General features: G+C 43.9%; 1 protein-coding gene across 1 annotated transcript in view; it reads left to right on the plus strand.

Moving 5' to 3' along the window:
• Positions 1-3,671: 3,671 nt before the first annotated feature.
• ppfia4 (PTPRF interacting protein alpha 4) overlaps positions 3,672-20,188 on the plus strand; it is a 60,269-nt gene continuing 43,752 nt past the window's right edge. The window contains exon 1 of the mRNA XM_030052498.1: positions 3,672-3,935. Coding sequence (XP_029908358.1) covers positions 3,678-3,935 — 258 coding nt within the window. The 5' untranslated portion in view covers positions 3,672-3,677. The remainder of the gene's footprint in view (positions 3,936-20,188) is intronic.

The following is a 20,188-nucleotide window of genomic DNA, read 5'->3' on the forward strand; positions in this document are numbered from 1 at the left end:
TCCTCCAAACCGTCAAGCTTTTACATTTGTAAGGTCTACAGGGTTTGAATACAAACCCTGTCTCACATTCAGAAGGATGACGTTTCCTGTAAGAGGTATGCAAACTGATGGTTTCCAGCCAATCAGTGCACATTAACTGTGACCAAATCAGCGGCTGATATCAGGTCCAAGTCCTTGTGACATTCAGTCATAGCAGCATCAAGATTCAAGATTCAAAGATTCATAGCTGGACTAACAGTTGAATTTCTTGTTTACTTGTTAATATGTACTGTGTGTTGCTCCAGAGTGATTTAGTAATTTAGTGTCACCAGTGAATTCTCACACATCAGATACACTAAAACACAAAAAGGCCAGGAGGAGAACTTGAAAATAAAATACCAAGAGTCTAGCGATGGGACTCAGAAATCTCTGGGCAGGAAGAATTAGACTACTTAATGCATTTTATTTGTCTGAATACCTGTAAGGCCAGCCAGGTGACTCAGTGGTTAGTCTGGTCACCTCACAACACGAAGGACCAAGGACCAGGTTCCCCTCTCATGTTGTTTGCATGTTTGCATGGGTTTCCTGCAGGTGCTCCAGTTTTCCTGCAGGACGACATGAAAAACAAATTGCCTGGTGTGAATAATGTCAGTGTGAGTGTGTTTGTGTGTCTGTGTTAGCTCTGTGATGGACTTGAAAAGGGGAAGTTTGAACAAATGGAACTTCTTTTAACTGATACAGTCATCTGACAATGTTGAAAATCCATTGAAATTTAGTTTGATGATCTATGCTTTATCCTTTTAGCTATTTTTGTTGTTTCATAGTTTTAACAAAAGAGTAAGATGGAGGAACAAATAAATGTGTTGTTAGGGCAGGTACAGGATCAAGCTCATACTAATGAATCCTCAGATGGTAAAACCTAGAGATGAAAAATATGATTCTTATAACTTTTATTCCATCAATTCTAAATATGTATTTTGATCAGTTTTTTGATCAGTTGGTATTGTCAGATTAGCTGAATTTTCCTTGCTGCTCTAGTTGCAGTTTTTGTAACAAGATCAATCAAGGAAAAACCTTCTAAAATCTCAATAACAATAATGACAATCCCTTCACAGCTTTGGGCTTTGAAATTTCCACATCTTCACAAACATTTTGCTTGCACTTTGAAACTCATGATTAGCTGTCTTACACTCACAGTCAGTCCATGCATCAAGAGCTTGGTCACTTTATGTTCAAAGGGCTGGTTTGTTAATGCTTGGATTAAGGATTATTGTTAAGGTGATTGGTCAAAGTCACACTCAAGTGCGCCAAAAATCACAAGAAATACATTTCAAAGCAGATGAAATATGAAGTTTCCCAGTCACAGGAGAGAGGAGAACATGGAGGGAGAAATGAAGAATAATTTTGAGAGTGCTGTGACTGCTGTGTTGGATTCTATACAATTTATTTTATTCTCACACCACCGAGCAATTTGGATGTGTTTTTCTATAGGGTGCGATGTGAACAGTTGGTCCTCAGTGCTACTGCGTGTGTGTTTCATGTGATCATGGAAATATATCAAACAAAAATGAAGAGAAAGATCAATCCTGATTGCTGGCACACACTGTCATTCCTATATGAGCAATGGTCTTTTTTTCTACATGCCCTACTGAAACACACACACACACAGAGGGAGAGAGAGAGAGAGAGAGAGAGAGAGAGAGAGAAAGCCTGCAAGATGCACTGACTGACTACACCCACCGAGCGGCGCTGTCCATGGTCCTGAAACAATGGCGTTGTCAACAGCTAAGCGGGTGAACTCCAGTTATTTAAAGCTGTTTGTTTGTTTCTTTGTAAGAAACCCAAACTAACCAAACGAACTACTTTTTAATCAATATATTATAAACATAGTGTTGCCTGTTACATGTATTAGCCTCTTCTTCCAGATGGGTGCGCGCGCTCTCTAGAGGCATAGTTAGCGCAATAACCCATTGCGCCCCTGGTGGCTGGATGGTGAAGTGCAGCCATAGTGACTGTCATTCACCAGAGAATATGGTGCGTTTAGCTCTTTTGGAAAACATGTTCCTTTTCCTCTTTATAACTCTTTAACGTAAGTAACACTCATGACATTGAAAAACGCATTATTTGTGATTCAGATGTTTGTTAGATCAGATGTTGTCAGATGTTAGAACTCATGTATTAGTGAGCCCCGCTGATCTATGATTTTATTGCTTTCATTGGAGCTCAAATCTATGCTTATGGGAACTGGCTCCCACATAACTCGAACCCTGCTTTTCCATATATCTTTGTTTACTCTTTTATGGCTTAATGCAATTCAATTAAAAAATCTTATTTTATGTAGGCCTACGTATATTAATACAATGTAAAGCATAGCACATTGTTTGAGTATACAGAACTCACACTGCTTTGACAACACTGTATTCTGATAGTCATGTCACTAAAGCTTAATTGAACTGAACTGATGTGTGTGTGTGTGTGTGTATGTGTGTGTGTGTGTGTGAGAGAGAGAGAGAGAGAGAGAGAGAGAGAGAGCGAGAGAGAGAGAGAGAGAGAGAGAGAGAGAGAGAGAGAGAGAGAGAGATACTGTCATTTCACTATTGACACAACTCGAGCATCAGCCTACTATCTTATTCATCATAAATCCTGCAGGGTGCGCTGCAGACTCACAAGTGCACACGCCGCCTGTTTTGGTTACGGCTGTGCAGGAACGCGCAATCGCGCACCGTGTCCCTGAGCTGCCAGATCGTGAACGTGCATAGTGATGCTGATGTGAGGAGTTAATTAAATTTAACAATTGGAGTGTAAAGCCTACCTGCGTTGTAAACGATTTTTAAGATCGTGATTTGTTTAAAGAGATGACTGCTGTGCAAAATGCTGAGTCCTCTCTGTATGGCACTCATGTGGTGCAAATCGTGTACGGGCTGATCACTGGGAGTTGGTCCCTTATTTTCAGAGCCGTAGCCTGGTAGTGACAGCTGCAGAACCCCTAGTGTGGTGTGTGTGTGTGTGTGTGTGTGTGTGTGTGTGTGTGTGTGTGTGTGTGTGTGTGTGTGTGTGTGAGAGAGAGAGAGAGAGAGAGAGAGAGAGAGTGGGAGGAGGAGTGAGCGTCGGCTCGGCGGCGGTGTGGAGAGATGGCAGCAGGGACGGCGGATGCAGATATGACTTGCTCTCTCTGTCCCCGCCACTAAGGATTTGAATTTCTACTCTCTGGGCGTCGGGTATTTCTGTGGTTCTGCTGTTTTTCCCCGCTCGATTATGATCACAGTGCATTTAGGCGTAATCACTCCAAGCGTTGCCATTTCTGAGCTGTCAATCATATCTCGTCGGGATTTCTACATGTGAGTGCATGGCGCGCCGGGCAGGGCGGATCTGCTCACGGGGTGAACAAACGCCGGTTAATATGGATGAAAGGTCACTCATCATCTCATCGTTTCAATTCCACTGATTAGGTAAGGCGATATAAAGCTTATTGTATGCTTGATGGATGATAAACTGTATTTGATGTAGCCCGGTGCTTTCAATCATAGCCCACACGTAGGCTATAGGATTGCAATTCTAGGCTGTTCGTCTAGGCCGTCTTATCAGTTTTTGTAGGGTAAGTGTGTTTATCAGGCTTGTAACCCACATATAAATTTCCCGTCTCAAATCCCACAGCGACACTCTCCTGTAGCTTCGCCCACACCACAGAGCAGGGAAAGATGATGTGCGAGGTGATGCCGACCATCACCGAGGGAGACTCGGCTGGTCCTCCGAGAGGCACCGGGGGCGTCCAGAACGGCTCGGACCAGGAGGCCAACTTCGAGCAGCTGATGGTCAACATGCTGGACGAGAGAGACAAGCTCCTGGAGTCCCTTAGGGAGACTCAGGAGACCCTGATCCAGTCTCAGACCAAGCTGCAGGGGGCGCTGCATGAAAGGGACGTGCTCCAGCGGCAGATCAACGCTGCGCTGCCTCAGGTGAGGGACAGCCGGGCCTGAAGGGAGGAGGGTCAGGGTCAGGATAGGGTGGGGGGTGGGGGGTGGGTTGTGGTACATGTCACAGACCCCACACTTAGCACACCACAGACCTCATCTGAAAAGACTGTTTCATTCTGAAAACCCAGATGGAAAGATTTCTGGTGTGTGATATGATTTAGTATTGATTTGTGTAACTGTTTATACTGTGTGGGGATGATGGCCTAGTGGAAAAGGTGAAACTTATGATTGCATAAGCCGCCCAGGTGTCTAATTGTGCTAAATTCTAACAAATGACGCCATAGTCCAATTAAAGTAATCCTTAATTGGCTTGAGATCCCCTGGAGTCTAACTCAAAGATCCCCTAGGTGTCCCAGACCCCACATTGAAAAGTAGAAGATGATGTCACATGCCCATACAGCCTCAAGAGCTCACCAGTGACAGTATCCCAAAACAGACACTCCAAATCTCTTGTAGTAGGTTAAAATGTGGACCCACTGAGGGTTTTTATTCAGCAGAAGAGTGTTGACTCTCCGCTGACTGTACAGCTTGTCATCCAGAGCTCGGGTCCAGAGGATGAGAGCCCTGCTGGCCACACAGAGGAGGGCAGGGTACACTTAGCACTGACTGGGCTGGGACAGTCTCTTCTCTCTATGTATGCCTCAGCCTGCCTTTCTATGCCACACAGTGGGTGTGAGATTGCAGGGCATTCTCATTGTCAGTTGATTCAGATTGAAGGGAACTGCTGGTAAACTAAGATGCCTTTGAAGTTTGTGTGTGTGTGTGTGTGTGTGTGTGTGTGTGAGAGAGAGAGAGTGTAAGAGAGACAGAGGGAGAGAGAAAGATAGAATGAGGCCGAGGGAGACCAAGAGAGAGCTGAATAAGGAGTGTTGTAGTCACCAACCATGACGACAATGAAGCCTCAGCACATAATGCTGCTCTGACCCTCCAGTCTAAGTGCGCTGCATGATGTCACACACAGAGTACAGTATTTGAATGTGCGTGTGAGACCGAGACAGAGCGAGCAAGCACCATCCTGATGATGACAGTCTCACTGAAGCCTCTCGTGAAAGAAACATGGCCGCTTGCTCGTGTACATGGCCCCGAGGCTGCTTGCTTCCACACATGCATGCAAGTGTGTGTGTGTGTGTGTGTGTGTGTGTGTGTGTGATAGAGAGAGAGCGTGAAAGAGAGAGACAGAAAGAGAGAGAGAGAGAAAGAAAGAGAGAGAGGGAGAGAGAGAGGAGTGGGAAGAGGCTGTCATGCCTGTTTTCTAATCCTGCTTGGTTCAGCGTAATGTTTTATTCTAGCAATAATACAAGTATTAGTTACACAGTCACAGACCTGGAGACATTATGCCGACATTATGACTGGCGTGCACATGCATTAGCGCTCCCACAACATCACACACTCTCTTGCATGCACACACTCACACAAGCACATGCACAGCAGTGGTCATTTCCACACTAGTCACAGAGGGGAGAGATGATGCAACGGATTGCGGGTGAAGCAAAACTGAGAAATAAGGAAAGCAGCTCAGTTGCAGTGAAATTCCACTCTCCAGAATGAGGGTAATCTACTGCTGATGCATCAGATATTGTGGAACGGATGTTGTGTTTGTGATGGCAATCCCGGAGAGCAAAAAAGCAAAAAAGTGCATGTGATGTTTCAGTTTTGGATGTGATGAATATATTGGAGCAGTAGTGTCGTGGCAGGTGATGCTGCTGTTCCATACTACATGTGTTAGTGGAGGTACTTAGGCTGATACTCGGCTGTGTCACACATGGCCAGAGTTGGTGTGTTTATGCCTGTGATGACGATGCCATATCGCAGCTCCCTGTGTTTTCCTCCCCTCTCTGCTGAGGAGCCCTCTGGTCAGCACTGCCTGCATGTATGTGCATGTATGTGTGTGGCATTTGTGTGTATGGGCTTCCTTCAGTGTTGTTCTCTCTGCTTGTAAGGAGTAGACTGATGTATGAGTGTTGGCATGGCAGGACAGCCTTTCTAACCCCATCCCAGCACCCTGTCCTCCACTGGTTTTGTCCAACAAACATTTGTCATCTTCACCTACTAGGTGTGTGTATGTGTGTGTGTCAGCATGTGTGTGTGTGTGTGTGTGTGTGTGCATATTTGTGTGTGTGAGGGGGAGACAAAGATCTGACAGTTCTGGGTCAGACCAGTCCCATGGAGTCAGGAACACTACAGAAGGCACAACACAAACGCACAAGCACAAGTACACAAGCATGCACTCACTCACACACACACACACACACACACACACACACACACACACAAATTGTGAGTGTGATTCAAAATTAATGCCAACCAAAATCATTGTTAGTATAAAAAGACATGAACCCCATCACCTTGGCACTAATCTTCAAATTCATGTTTACAGAAGCAGAAGTGTCAAAGAAATGGTTCATATTGCCTTTATTAATGCACGCACACACACACACACACACACACACACACACACACACATGCACGCACACACATAAAGACAGACCAGGATGGATATGTTCATTAGCCACAGAGAATAGAGTTTCAGATTAACATGTCAGCCCATTACGGTGCATAATGCTGCTAATACAGCCCTCAGGGATGGGCTTGCCCGTAGACAAATGAGGTTTTAAGCACACGCAGAGACACATGCAGGCGCACACACACACACACACACATACAAACACACACACACATATACACGTACACATACACAATGTCTCTTCCTCTTCTGTGTGAGAAAAGCTGTTCTGACACTGTCAAATAGAATGTGTCGTAAGGCAAGTGGGTGTGAGTACGTGTTTGTAATGCTCAGAGAGAGAGAGAGAGTGGCCCAGCAGTCATGGTGAGCAGACAGTGGGTGAACACTCTTTGTCCAAACAAAGCAGGTCACTGTTGGAGGATTTCTGCCTCATCATTACATTTCTGTTATTAACTGCTGTACAATGACTTGAAAAAGGTGCCATTGTTAATGTGAAGGTGTGTGTGTGTGTGCGTGTGTGTGTGTTTGCATATGTCTGTGTGTTTGTATGTGTGTGTGTGTGTGTGTGTGTGTGTGTGCTTGCCCAGTAGCCAAATGAATTAATGACTGGCTTGGTAGGAGAGAGTCGCAGCAGCAGCCACAGCTCCAGTCAGCAACACCAAGGACTTAATAATTCTGTTGTTTTTGTCCCTGTGAGATAATACTGTAGAAATAGCTCCTGGCTTTCCATTTTTCAAAGATGTGTGTGTCTTTATAGTGGCATTTGCACTGTGATGGTGTGTGTGTGTGTGTGTGTGTGTGTGTGTGTGTGTGTGTGTGAGTGTGTGGTGTTTGGACACCTGTTCCAGTCAGACACAACACCGGCTATTTTTGCCAGCACAGAAATACACACATACACACACTCACGCACAACCCATGGTCCATCGAAAACAACAACTGCCTCTTGTTTTAGCCTCTCCTGTAACACTCCTGTCCCCACCAAGACACACATGAATGATTGCACACGCACGCACGCGCGCACGCGCGCGCACACACACACACACACACACATACACACAGACAGTCCCTCTTGTGAATGTGGAGTGTTTACTTGACCTTTCCACTGACCTGTCCTTTGATCCCTCGTAGCAGTGATGGCTGCTGAGGGAGCCTCAATCTAGAAAGGCTGTATGGACACACAAACACACACACACGCATGCAGAGCCTGTGTGTATGGATGTCCTCACTCACATATGCCTGTGTTTGAGTGTGTGTGTGTGTGTGTGTGTGTGCGTGTGCACACGCGCACGTGCGTGTCTGTTTGTGTGTGCCTCTCTTCATCTTGCCTCATATCTCAGGTATCGGTGAATCCAGGATGTTTTGTCCTTTCTTCCATCCTTCCGCACTGGATGTTTTTTTGTTTTTTTTCCCCCTCAGTTTTCTGTCTTTATTACCTCCTTGTTTCATCTTTCCTCCCAAACCTGTGCTTCTTTTTCCCTCTCTCTGCCCCCCCATTCATTTTTGTCTCTCTGTCTCTCCTCTCTGACTCTCTCTCTCTCTCTCTCTGGCTCTCTCTTTCTCTGACACACACACACACACACACACACACACACACACACACTCTCTTTGTTTGACTCATCAATAACCCAGCAGTCCATTGACTGGTCCAATAAGACAGACAAGTCCTTCAGACTGCTCTCATCCCCTCCTACTGTTTCAGCTGACTTCCGCCCACGGCTCAGCACAGTGCAGTGTGAGAAGGTGCATAGTGACACACTGCTAACTGTTCAAAACTCTGCAAAGCATCCAATGCCTATAGAGTAAGAAAGTGGGTAGTCCAGTGAAAAACTATATTGGGCTTCAGACATAATCTACTAAAACCTAATATTGGTTATGACTGAAGAGCAGAAAAGAGTTAGTGACATGAGGATACATTTGGACTCGTGAAACGGTACAGTGATTTCCAAGATGTAATGTTTTCAAGATTTTTAGGCATTTGTCCTTCATTTTTACAAAATATGTTTCCCTTTGAGCTTGTCAAGCATCCCTCAGATAAATTAGATACTGTTTAGGCCACTTACCCGGACATCTGGCCAACTCCCTGGCCCTCAAAACAACCAAACTGCCATGGTTACGAGGAGAATTAGCTTGCTTTTTAGCAACCAGCTAAGTTATCCCAGGTCGTGGAGAGTGTGCTACCATAGCAACAAAAAAAATGTTAATTTGAGACAGATCAGAACATTTAGTCTAACGTTGCATTATTATATAACTCAGGAGTGGATGGTAAATGACAAATCCTTTTATGTAGTTTTAAAGTGGATCTCAAAACATGTAAATTTGTGTCATGAATGAGGATGTTCTGCTCCAAAACTAGTGGACATACACACTGACCTACTCCGTATGACAACAGGCCTGTCTCACAGCACCTATTTTGACATTAGTTAGCAGGGTAAAAACAGGTGTTATTAATGACATTAATAAAGTTTCCATTCCATGCAGGTGTAATCGAGCCAGGGTCGTGGTATTGTGCATGGTGGCTCACTGGAAAGGCTGTGGTACACTTAAATGGAATGGAAGCTTGTAACAATGCATCATCTAATAATGCTGCATTTAGCAATACTTATCCAAAATGTCATAATATTCTCCCTTAATTAATAATAACACCCACATTTTGTAGTAATTTAACCCATTTTAAAATCCTTGAACGCAAAATGTAATAAGTTATCACACATTTTGTAATAATGTATTACATAATGCAGCTTTTCTTACGTAATGGGGGTCGCACTGTAATAATTAGATATAATTAATGAATAAATTATATTATAACTAATTAATTCTATTTTCCTAAAGATGAAGGTGAAAAGTGTGCAACTGTAACCTGTAGACTCTCAAACCAACCCCTCCAAGACAGATCCACACCAGTCCAAGACACAGACCATAGTATTCATTTTGAGTGTTTCAACCATGCATTTAACATAACAAATTTTGCAAATAATGCGGGCGGTGCTACGGATTTCACAACATGTAAATACCTTGTTTTTCCAAAGCAATATTCTGCTTCTTTAGCTAGCAAAGTAGTGACCATTCATAAATCACAGAAATGATAATTAAAATAGCAGCTGTGAAAAAGGGTCTATAAGACACTGGTTGTTCTCTCACTGTTCCTAAATAGAAGTTCAATCACAGCATGGTGTATCATGAGATGAGAATATCACTATAGTGTTGCTGAATAAGGAAATTATTTTTTAGCTATAGTCCCAATATAGTGATGTAGTGGTAAATTAAACAGGTCACTAAACTAGAACTTGTAGTCATATCATCATAAGGCAAACAACCATCAGTGTGGATAAGAGGCCTATACTTTCAGAAAAGCAGTAATTGTTACCTAAAAAAAAAAAAAAAAAAAACATCATCAAGACTTAAATCATTTCTTACTGTGATACATGGCTGAATTAAATTTACCTCATAAAGATTTATGTCGCCCTGAAAAGGTAAAGGTCTTGGTGGATTTACCCTCACTACCCTCCTGGTACAGTCATGATAAAGACCTTGTCCTTCTTATCTGTATGCCTAATATGAATGAAGAAACAGATCATTAACCTTATCACAGCCGCATTATGGCAATGAAGCAAGCCGAGCATATCGCCCTAACACTTTCATTGTTATAGTGTAGTGGCTGGGTCAGCTAATAGAGAACAGGGTATTTCACACTACTTGAATCAGGGCCAACAGAAGTGAGGCTAGCAGGCTTGGTACTCAGCCACCATAGTTACCAGAGGTGTGTGTGTTGCTTACAGGTACAGTGTGAAACAGAGTGAGTGTCAAAGCTAATATACCTTACATTGTGGAGGGGAGGAAGAAGCGCTCCCAGGTCCCCCTGCCTGCCGGCTGCAGGTGGCCTCAGCTCATTATGACGCACACGCACAAACGCACGCATGCACATGCACACTCTTAGTCACATCTGCACACGTACGCAAACAATAACACACACATCGCCCGTGTTTTCTTAAATGTCAGTGTGCACCGTCTACATGTCGACCTAAATCTGTGTGTTTGTGTGTGTATGTGTGTGTGTGTGTGTGTGTGAGTTTGTACGTACGTGTGTGTGCATGTGGACAGAGAGAGCATGCCCACGGCTAGTGTTGGTTATGCATGGATGGTTGAGGCAGCTTTGTGCGCCATGATAGGAGAATATCGAGGAGAGTGGGCGAAGTCCGTTGAAGAATTACGTCTTGACGGTCTGCTTCTAAAGCCCAAATCTTATGTTACATGTTATATAAGCGCCGACTGAAGTGGAGAATATTGGAATTTGGGTTGATGTGGCGGAAAGTAGAGCATGAAGTGAACAGCTGAATGTCACCTAGTAGAGCGAAAGAGAGAGAGAGAGAAAGAGAGAGTCAGAGAGAGAGAGAGAGGCAGAGGTGAACCCAAATGACCCTTTAAATCATTTGATGGCATCTCCTTGCTCATTAGCTGTCACTGTTTAAGAAGTGAGTCTAATTAACAAAATATCCACCTCCCATGTTCTCAACAGCTGACTGGCATCACACCTTCCTCTCTCGGTCTCTAACCATCCCTCTCTCTCGCTCTCTCTTCACACCTTAGCATCATGTGCCTGTCTCTGTCTTCTCCTTCCTCCCCCCTCTCTCTCTCTCTCCTCCTCAGCAGTTCACTCTATTATACTATTTTCTCTGCACAGGCATGTTATCCAGTTTTGATGAGATGCTCGTCCTCCCATTGCTTCGACGGTGTCCAGCGGGCCCCTGGCGAGGGTCTGCGCTCAGCTTTTCAGGCCCCCCAGGCGCTAATAGAATATTTGTCTGTAAAGCTAACTCGCCCACCCCACGCAGCTCCATCACGCCACGGCTCCGTCGCTTCATCTCTCAGTCGCATCCATCCTTCGCTCCATCCATCCCTCTGCCAGTACCATCTGGCTCTCAGCACCAGGCACATTTAGCTCAGCCAGGCACCAATTTGTCCCCCTGGCTGCCTGGGAGAGCGAAGGAGAGCGAGGGAAGGAGGAGGAAGAGTGGGAAAGAGAGATAGATATATATTTAGAGAGAGAGAGAGAGAGAGAGAGAGAGAGAGAGAGAAAGTGAGTCAGAAAGAAGAGCAGAATCAAGCGCACCTCACTGTCCCCAGCAGCGAGGCACATGCTCTGGTAATGGGGAGAATGAATGCTCAGTGTGTGTTCGCATGTGTGTGTGTGTGTGTGTGTGTGTGTGTGTGTGTTTGTGTGTGTGTGCATGCACGTGTGTGTGTGCACACGCAAGTGTTTCCCCTCTCTCTGGTAATAAGAGCAGAGTGATTGGAGTTGCAGGACCACCAGAGGGGAAGGGGAGAGTAATGAAGGAGGGAAGGAGGGACAGAATGAGAAAGAGAAGGAGGAGGAGGAGGGGAAGAAGGCGGAGGAGGGGGATGTGAGATGAAGTTTTCCAGCCAGCAGTTAAGCTCACAGCGGCCCTGCCATGTCTAACAACTCCTCTATTGGAACTCTGTCAGTTTGTCTTCCCTCCTGCAACTCCCACAGAATACAAGATAAAGCAGAGGTGTGAAGGTGGGACTGGGGACGGGGCTAAGGTGCTAATGGTTCAGGTGGTGTGTGTGAGTGTGTGCGTGTGTGCGTGTGTGTGTATGTGTGTGCTGAGAGGAGGAGTGAGTGTGTGCAAACCTCAAGGTTACCAAGTTCATGGTGTACACCAAGACAAATGATTAAATATTGCACTCATGTAGCTTCACACTAAAACACAAAAACAAACAAGACATGTACACAGCCCTTCTTCCCCAACACACACACGCTCACACACATACACACACACACACACACACACACACACACACACACACAATGGTAACGGGGGGAGGTGTGCGTGTGTGGGGGGGTACATCTTCAAGACCCCAGTCGCTTCAGTGAGAGACTTAAGCAGCAGCGGCGGTGGCATCAGAAGCTAAGTCCCCGGCTGGACCCTTAAAGGGATTTAAGGAACTTCAAAATGCTTCATCTGCTCCATGAAATACAGCTTGTCAGTCTCTCACAAGGCAGCACACACACCCCTGCTGCTCGCTGTCAATAACACCCGCACACGCACACACACACACACACACACACACTCACACTCACGCTCACAGGGTCCCTGCAGAGACACACACACAGATCTGAGAGAAGGTTGTGGTGGTGGAAGTAAAATAAAGACTTTGGGTGAGGCAAAAATACTCGCTGGCCGATGGCATTTCTATGTCTTTTCATAGTTATTTACTGTATATTACTTAGAGTAGAAACCACTCATAATTACAGATGTAATTATGGATGTAATTATTCCAACAGTTGTGAAGGGCCGGGCTCTGCAGGCAGGCGGGTAATGCATGACACAGCGGTAACATGCTTCCAGAGTTAGGGTCTAAAGTGAAATAGATGAGGAGAACGAGAAAACTTGAGAGGCTTTGAGAGTTTTATGATATATTTTATATATTACACTGTTTTCTAACACTATAATGACGATGATTAGTAAGTCATCAATAAGACATTTGTTAATGTTGATCAAATAATGAGCAAATCACTAATGTTAATTAATATAAATATGAAAATTTGTAAATGATTACTTAATACTATGTTAACTTATCTCAAATATATTGTAAGTCATCCATAAATGATCAGTTAATTATGAAATATTCATGAACAAATCATTAGTAAATGATAACGTAATGATTTGTTGATATTTTATGAATGACACATTAACAGTCATTAGTAAGTCATTTAATGATGAACAAATCATGAACAAAACATTAATACACCTTTGCAGATGATTAGTTAATGCTGTGTTAACATCTCAAGCATGTTGTATGCCAGCTAGAAATTATTAGTTAACTATGAACAAATCATTAGTAAATGTTTAACTAATGAAGTGGTGCTGCTAGAATGACTCTGTTTGGCAATGTATTGTGCAAAGCTGCTACAGATCAGCCAGCCATGTCTTTAAAGCATACCACAGTGGTATTTTTTTGTCTAGCTAAATAATTATTTTGGTCGTACAGCGGCAGCAGAATACAGTGAATCCTGTCCCATTCAAGGGAGAAACTTAAAATGTGAAAATGTCCAAGTTTTAAACACCATTTTAAATCACAAACTGTGCCAGGAATTATTAAGTGCAAACTCCATCCCCTTCCCCATAGAGAAAATGTGTTTGATCCGGATATTTGGGCCAAGGTGTGTGCTCAGTGTTACATTGGACTTCTGAGGTGTGTTGGGATATAAACCAGAAGAAGGCACCGATTCTGGCAGTTACTCCAAGATAGAGAAATGTTTATTTTATAGATTTTTTTCCTAAGCAGCAATATATAAACCCCGAACACTATTTATCAGGAGTAATTTGGCCCGCGCTACACTTGTAATATAGTGGAATTTCCACCCAAATTAGTATAACATAGAAAAATCTATATTCTGCAGACAGCATTTACCCAGAATCTGCTCTATTTAGAGCTCTTATGATCATTGACCCTGCTCTGTATACAGGAAGTTACCCCTAGTAAGCAGATGCCATAGGTATTGAAATCTTATAAGAAGATGGTTGAAGTGATGGATTGCCCACACTGAATCAGCACTTTCTTTTATTGTATGTGTCCAACCAGGGCAATACATTACACAAACACACACACACGCTCGCGCACACACACACACATAGGCCCAGGATTGCACGTGTCTCCCAGAGAGAGATGTATGCACTGATGTGAATGAGATGTTAGCCAGCTCGGTCTCTCTCCAGAGTGCTATCATTGCTGGCCAGAAACTAAACTGCACTGTGTTCTGGAGATGGTCTTTGATAAATACATGATGACATACAGCAACTCTCTACAGTCCTGACTAGACTGCACCGTTGTAGGCTGATTAAAACAGCATGAGCTCATTTGATTATTCAGCACATGCAGGGGGGGAGCCGACGGGATATTTTTGGCGCACATACATTCATAATTATACTTTCAAACGTAGATACTCAAACCCCTTCTCAGTATTTAAATCCAGTCCCATTTATTCAGCACCACCTACAACTTCAACTCTCGGCTTCAGTCTGTAATTCATCCCCTGGTGATTACTCAGTGCTTACATATCTGCTCACAGACATGTGGGCGAGTGCACACATATGTGCACAGTTTTACACACACACAATACACGAGTTCTGTCCGCGTTTCTTGGAGCTTGTGGTGAAGTTTTGCCTCGTCTTTTTCTTTCCCTGGTTTTTAGCTGTGTTTGTGTGCCTTTGTTTTCTGTAAAACACTTTGTGACTAACCTGTTTATTATAATATCTCTATAAATAAACTGGACTTGACTCAGTGAGGGTCTTGTATCCATGTCAACAGAACCAACACTGATCTGTTCTCTCTCTTCAAAATCTCACTTCTCTTCCCTTCCCTTATACCCTCTCTCTCTCTCTCTCTCTCTCTCTGTTTCTCACTCCCCCCACCCCCACCCCCCCTCCCCTCCATCTTATCAGTGGTGATGGCTTTAAGCATGTGTGCTGAGAGGTCTATTAGTTAGCTCGCGCTGTGTCAGATAATGCTTTATATCTCTCAGCTAGCTCACTGTACTTGGAGCTTTACGCTGACTGAAGTAGAGGCACAGCTGCCTGGATGCAATATTGTGACACACAGGCACACATATATACACACACACACATTCTCTGCATCATATATGGATTTATTTGCACATGTCAAGGAGCCCGTGTATTGCCTGATTTCAGCAGACTTGATGAAGTTAGATATAAGCAATGCAGAATCACATAATGTTTTATGAGGGGAATTTGCACAGAAAGACCATACGCAGAACTGTGTGTGTGTGTGTGTGTGTGTGTGTGTCATTCACCCCGTGCATGTGCAATGAATTGACATAAATCAGCTCATTAAAAGCTAGGAGGTCCGGTGAGTCGCTACATCTCTGCAGCACCCTGAGTACATGTCCTTATGTGTGGACGTACGAGTGTGTGCTTAATGGTGCCATCCTGTGCAAGATGCTTTGCATATATTCCATGCAGCACAGCCAATTACAATAGCTTGTCCGAAGAGGCACTATGCACACGCACACACACACACACGCGCACACACACAAAGCATTTTTTTTTCCATGTCCAGCTCTGTCTGTCGATTATGAAGGTCAGTAAGCATTGTAAGCCCCATTAGAATAATGGAGGCTGTGACGTGGCCCGCCTTGCTGCAAGAACATCATTCACACTTTGCTGCCCTCCCGTCTTTCTGCCACCGTATGCCCTATGCCCTCTGTCCTTCTCTTCTTGCCCTCAATTCCACACTTCAATAGCCGCTTCATTTACTCATCCCAACTCTATCACGCACACACGCACACGCACACACATACACACACAATAACACCCTTAAAACACACAAGTAGATGCCCTGTCAGCGCCATCGAGAGAGAGAGGACTGTGCTTCTTGATGGGGAGTTTCGTGTCAAAGCCCTCTATTTGAAGTGTAAATAGCTGGATCTCTATTTGATGCTTGGTATTCCACACAACCATCTGGCTAACCCCTCTGAGAGTCGCTGAAATAAATATTGCACAATAGTTTCATATTACAATAGAATTAGGCGAACGCCAAACAGATACTGGACACACAACCCTGGCAGAATCAACCAATTTTAAAATCCCGCATTTTGTTTGTAGCCATTTACTGTCCCTCATTCCAGTCCGGAAGGTGATCCGCCCCCTTAAAATCTCATCGTGTAAACAGGAAATTAAAAATTGAATTGCAGCATCTGTCTGTGATGGTTTGGTAGCAGGTGGAAGGTTTTGACTGTAAATGGTGGGTGTACATTCACCTCCTCTGCCCTGGTTTAGTTTAAGGAGGCGGCCCAAAGCCCCCATGCAAAGTTGTTTTAGATTTGACACAATTAAGCGTGTGTCCCCCGGCACTATATGTGTGCATGAGCATGTGTGTGTGTGTGTGTGTGTGTGTGCGCGCTTGTACTCTGCTAGCAAGGCTGGAGCATGAGTAACAAAGAGACGGAAGAGTGAATGAAAGATAGACCGAGAGAAAGAATGAGGGCAAAGAAGACAACTGTGTATGAGGGATGGAGGAGAGGAGAGAGAGAGAGAGAGAGAGAGAGAGAAAGAGAGAGAGAGAGAGAAGATGTTGAGTTACATAAAGGTCGTATGAAGCGCCACAGCTTGAAACAGACATCCCATCCCCCTCTCTCTCTACTTCCGCTGCCGTCCTCCAATGTTTCCCTCTCCATCCTCTGCCTCTCCAGTTTCAGTCACATCTTTTTTTTTTCCGTCAGTGTTCTGTTCATTTATGCCTTCTCCTATCTGATCCCCTGCTTCCTCTCACCATGGCTCTTTCTCTTTCTCTAGCCTCTCACTCTCTGTCTGTCAGTGTCGGCATGTCGACATCGTGTATCAGCAATTGAATGGTAAACCCTTTCTCTTCTCTTCTTCCTTCTCTTCTCTTCTTCTCTTCTCTTCTCTTCTCTTTTCTAGTTGACTTGCTGACATTGCCATCTTGTATGAGCACAGTAATGGGGAAGGGTAGGGGGTCTTGGCACCCTGGAGGGAGCAAACACACATATGCACACACATGCACACACACCAGAACATGCCCAGCTCTGTGCTTTAATTGGTCCAGATTTGCTGTAGACGTTTTGCCAGGGCAGTGAGGCTCAGTATAATATGTAGCACACACACACACACACGCACACACACACACACACACACATAAACATACATACTATTACTTAAGTACTCTTTTTTTTTTGCATGGGATTTCTTCTCTCTGCCCTCTTTTGTGTAAAGAATAGTGAGGAATAGTTGTCTCTTATCCTGGTCCACTATACTGTTTCCATGGTTGCCAGATTTACTGCAATTTCCTGCTCTTAAACAGCTCAACATTTCAAGGAGAGAGCGATAAAGAGAGAGAAAACCAGAGGATAGGGTGGAACAGTGAAGAAATCTTTAATGAGGCATTTTTTATAGCATTTGAGATTTTGCTATATTGACACTGGTGCGAGAAAACTGTGTTTTATGAAGGTGCTGTCAAATTTTGATTCATCAGTTTGGTTTAAAGTTATTGTGTTTGTGAGAAACCGTCCATCTGTACAGCCAGCTGCAGATTAGCAGTCAAGACAGAACAACTGCATTCGGTCATAATTGGCACATTATTATTATTATTATTTATTATTATTTTTTTTGTCCTCAGACAGATTATACTAGAAAACAAATTGCGAATAACAAGGTTGAACAGTAAAATCAATTTTGAGGGGATGATGTCTTTGCTGCCAGTTGATGGAGCTGATGTCAAATGATGGACGTTCATTCTTGTGTGTGCATGTGTGTGTGTGTGTGTGTGCATGTATGTGTGTGTTCAGGAAGGGCAGCGGCAGGTCAAGACTTCTTCTCATTCCGTGCTACTCGTCTTTGTCAGGTTATTTTTACTCGTGTCATTTGGCAAAATCACTTCTCCGTCCCTCTGTAACAAATGACATTTCATCCCTGCAGCACATCATTCTAATCACACATAAACACACACGCATACACACATATACAAACATACACACTCCACGCAGCAACCCGTTGGGAATACACCACGGATCCAGTTGGCTCTTGTTTAACGCTGACCCAGCGGAATATTTGTCCGTCCCTCCAGTGTTCCCCCTCACCCCAAGGGCGCCGGGCCAACGGGTCCTCGTGTTCCTCCTCCGCCTGTTCCTGACATACATGGACAGTAATGTAACGGTAAACATTCATTTATATCCTGCACTCCTGCTGTCTTTCACAACACCTCCGTTTGTCAGTCTGCCCATTTTACTGTAGATATGCTTTGTGTGTGTGTGTGTGTGTGTGTGTGTGTGTGTGTGTGTGTGTGTGTGTGTGTGTGTGCGTGCGTGCGTGCGTGCACATGCAGACTAAGGGTTTCTCTCTTACCTCTCAACCCGTGTGAATGCAGTCTCCATGGAAACGAAGGGGGTTGGGGGGTGATGTTGACTTCCTGACACCTTCTGTCCTGTGGGACACCAACCGTCAGCAACTGCGTGTGTGTGTGTGTGTGTGTGTGTGTGTGTGTGTGTACATTTTTGCACGTGTGCATTTGTCAGGGCAGGCGTGTAGATTTGTTTAGCATGATCTCTATTTTTAGTTTTAATTGTCAGGTGTATGTGGCTAAATATGAGAGATTAAACTTCAGGTGCACAGTATCTTAAAGGAAAGTGAAAATAATTGTATTTGGCAGTAATCAGACTGCCTATGTACTATAAAATGTGTATATTTGTGTCTACATATGTGATTCTGTGTATGTATGTACTGTATACTGTATGGACAAAAGTTTTGGGCCACACCTCTTAATCATTGAATTCAGGTGTTTCATTCAGTCCCATCGCCACAGGTGTATAAAATCAAGCAGCTAGCCATGCAGTCTGCCTTTACAAACATTTGTGAAAGAATGGCTCGTTCTAAAGAGCGTGCCAAGCGTCAGATAGAGTGGTGTTACCGCTGGACTCTGGAGCGGTGGAAATGTGTTCTGTGGAGTGACAAATCACGCCTCTCTATCTGGCAGCGGGGCTGTGCGATATGACGATATATATTGTGCAACGGTAGAAAAACGTGTATCGTTCCATGTTAGGCTCTGTCATTTATTTTGTTGTGTCACAAATCAAATTAATCAACATTTTATTTCTGTAATTTGGACGATGCTTAGCGTTCCTCTGAACCGCTCGCATGAGCATAGGCAACATAAACTGACTGCCTAACATACATGCTTAATTTGAATCCTGAGTGGAAGTGTAGCAGCAGCTACGCCATAACGGTCTACAGCGGTGTTAGTGTTTGTTCTGTGGGTCACACTTCACCAATCACTAAAACTCTGGACATTTTATTAACTGCACTAATTAAAAGTTATGGCTGCAGGAGAAGTTATGGCTGCATTCATGGAAACTCTCTCCAAAGCAATGTTTTGATTTATTTCTCACTGTGAATTTAGTGACAACTTGCAGTCAGTAGAATTTGGGGATGAGCAGGAAACATCACAACAGATACACGAACCTCCTCAGTTCCAAACACACAGAAACCAGCATCATGCTGTCTTCATCAACTGGCACAAAACACAGAGGTCGTGTAAAAAAGCCTTGTGGACTTACACAGCCTTATGTCGTCTGACATGCAGGTTCAGTTCTGGAGAATTGCAGGAAGCTCTGCAGGAGCCCCACACACCTGTGGTGTAGCTATGGTGGCGTTTTGATAGAAAAGTAAACGGCCTAGGTAATTGACTGAAGAAGTGTTGCTCCCTATGGCACATTCACGGCACTAGAATTGCTTGGGAATAAATTGCATCTGAAATCAAGCACAGATCGCGCCTGACTCCTTTGACCATTACACTTCTATTTATCATAGCCATATTTTATATTTTGTTTCCTGTTAAATTGAAAATTTGTACAAAGGTTAAAAATAAAAGAAGAAACATATTTGTCACATATATAATTCAAAATGTAATGGAAAAATAGGCCTTTCCATGTGGTGATTGTGTATAAACTATTCATTTGTGTAACTTACAGAAAATGTGCTTTAATTGTAATCAGTAAGATTATCGGGATATGAAATTACCTATATTGGGATGTGAGATTTAGGTCATATTCAGTCTGGGTTTAGTAAATGCCAGGCGTTCCCTGCTTGACTGCATTGTGCCAACTGTAAGGTTTGGTGGAGGAGGGATAAACATCAGCCATGCTGAAGCAGAAAACAGCCTTCCCAAAACTGTTCTCACAAAATTGGAAGCAGAGAATTGTCCAAAATGTCTTGGTAAG

This window comes from Myripristis murdjan, chromosome 5 (genome assembly GCF_902150065.1).
Source record: "Myripristis murdjan chromosome 5, fMyrMur1.1, whole genome shotgun sequence".
Taxonomy (NCBI): Eukaryota; Metazoa; Chordata; class Actinopteri; order Holocentriformes; family Holocentridae; genus Myripristis; species Myripristis murdjan.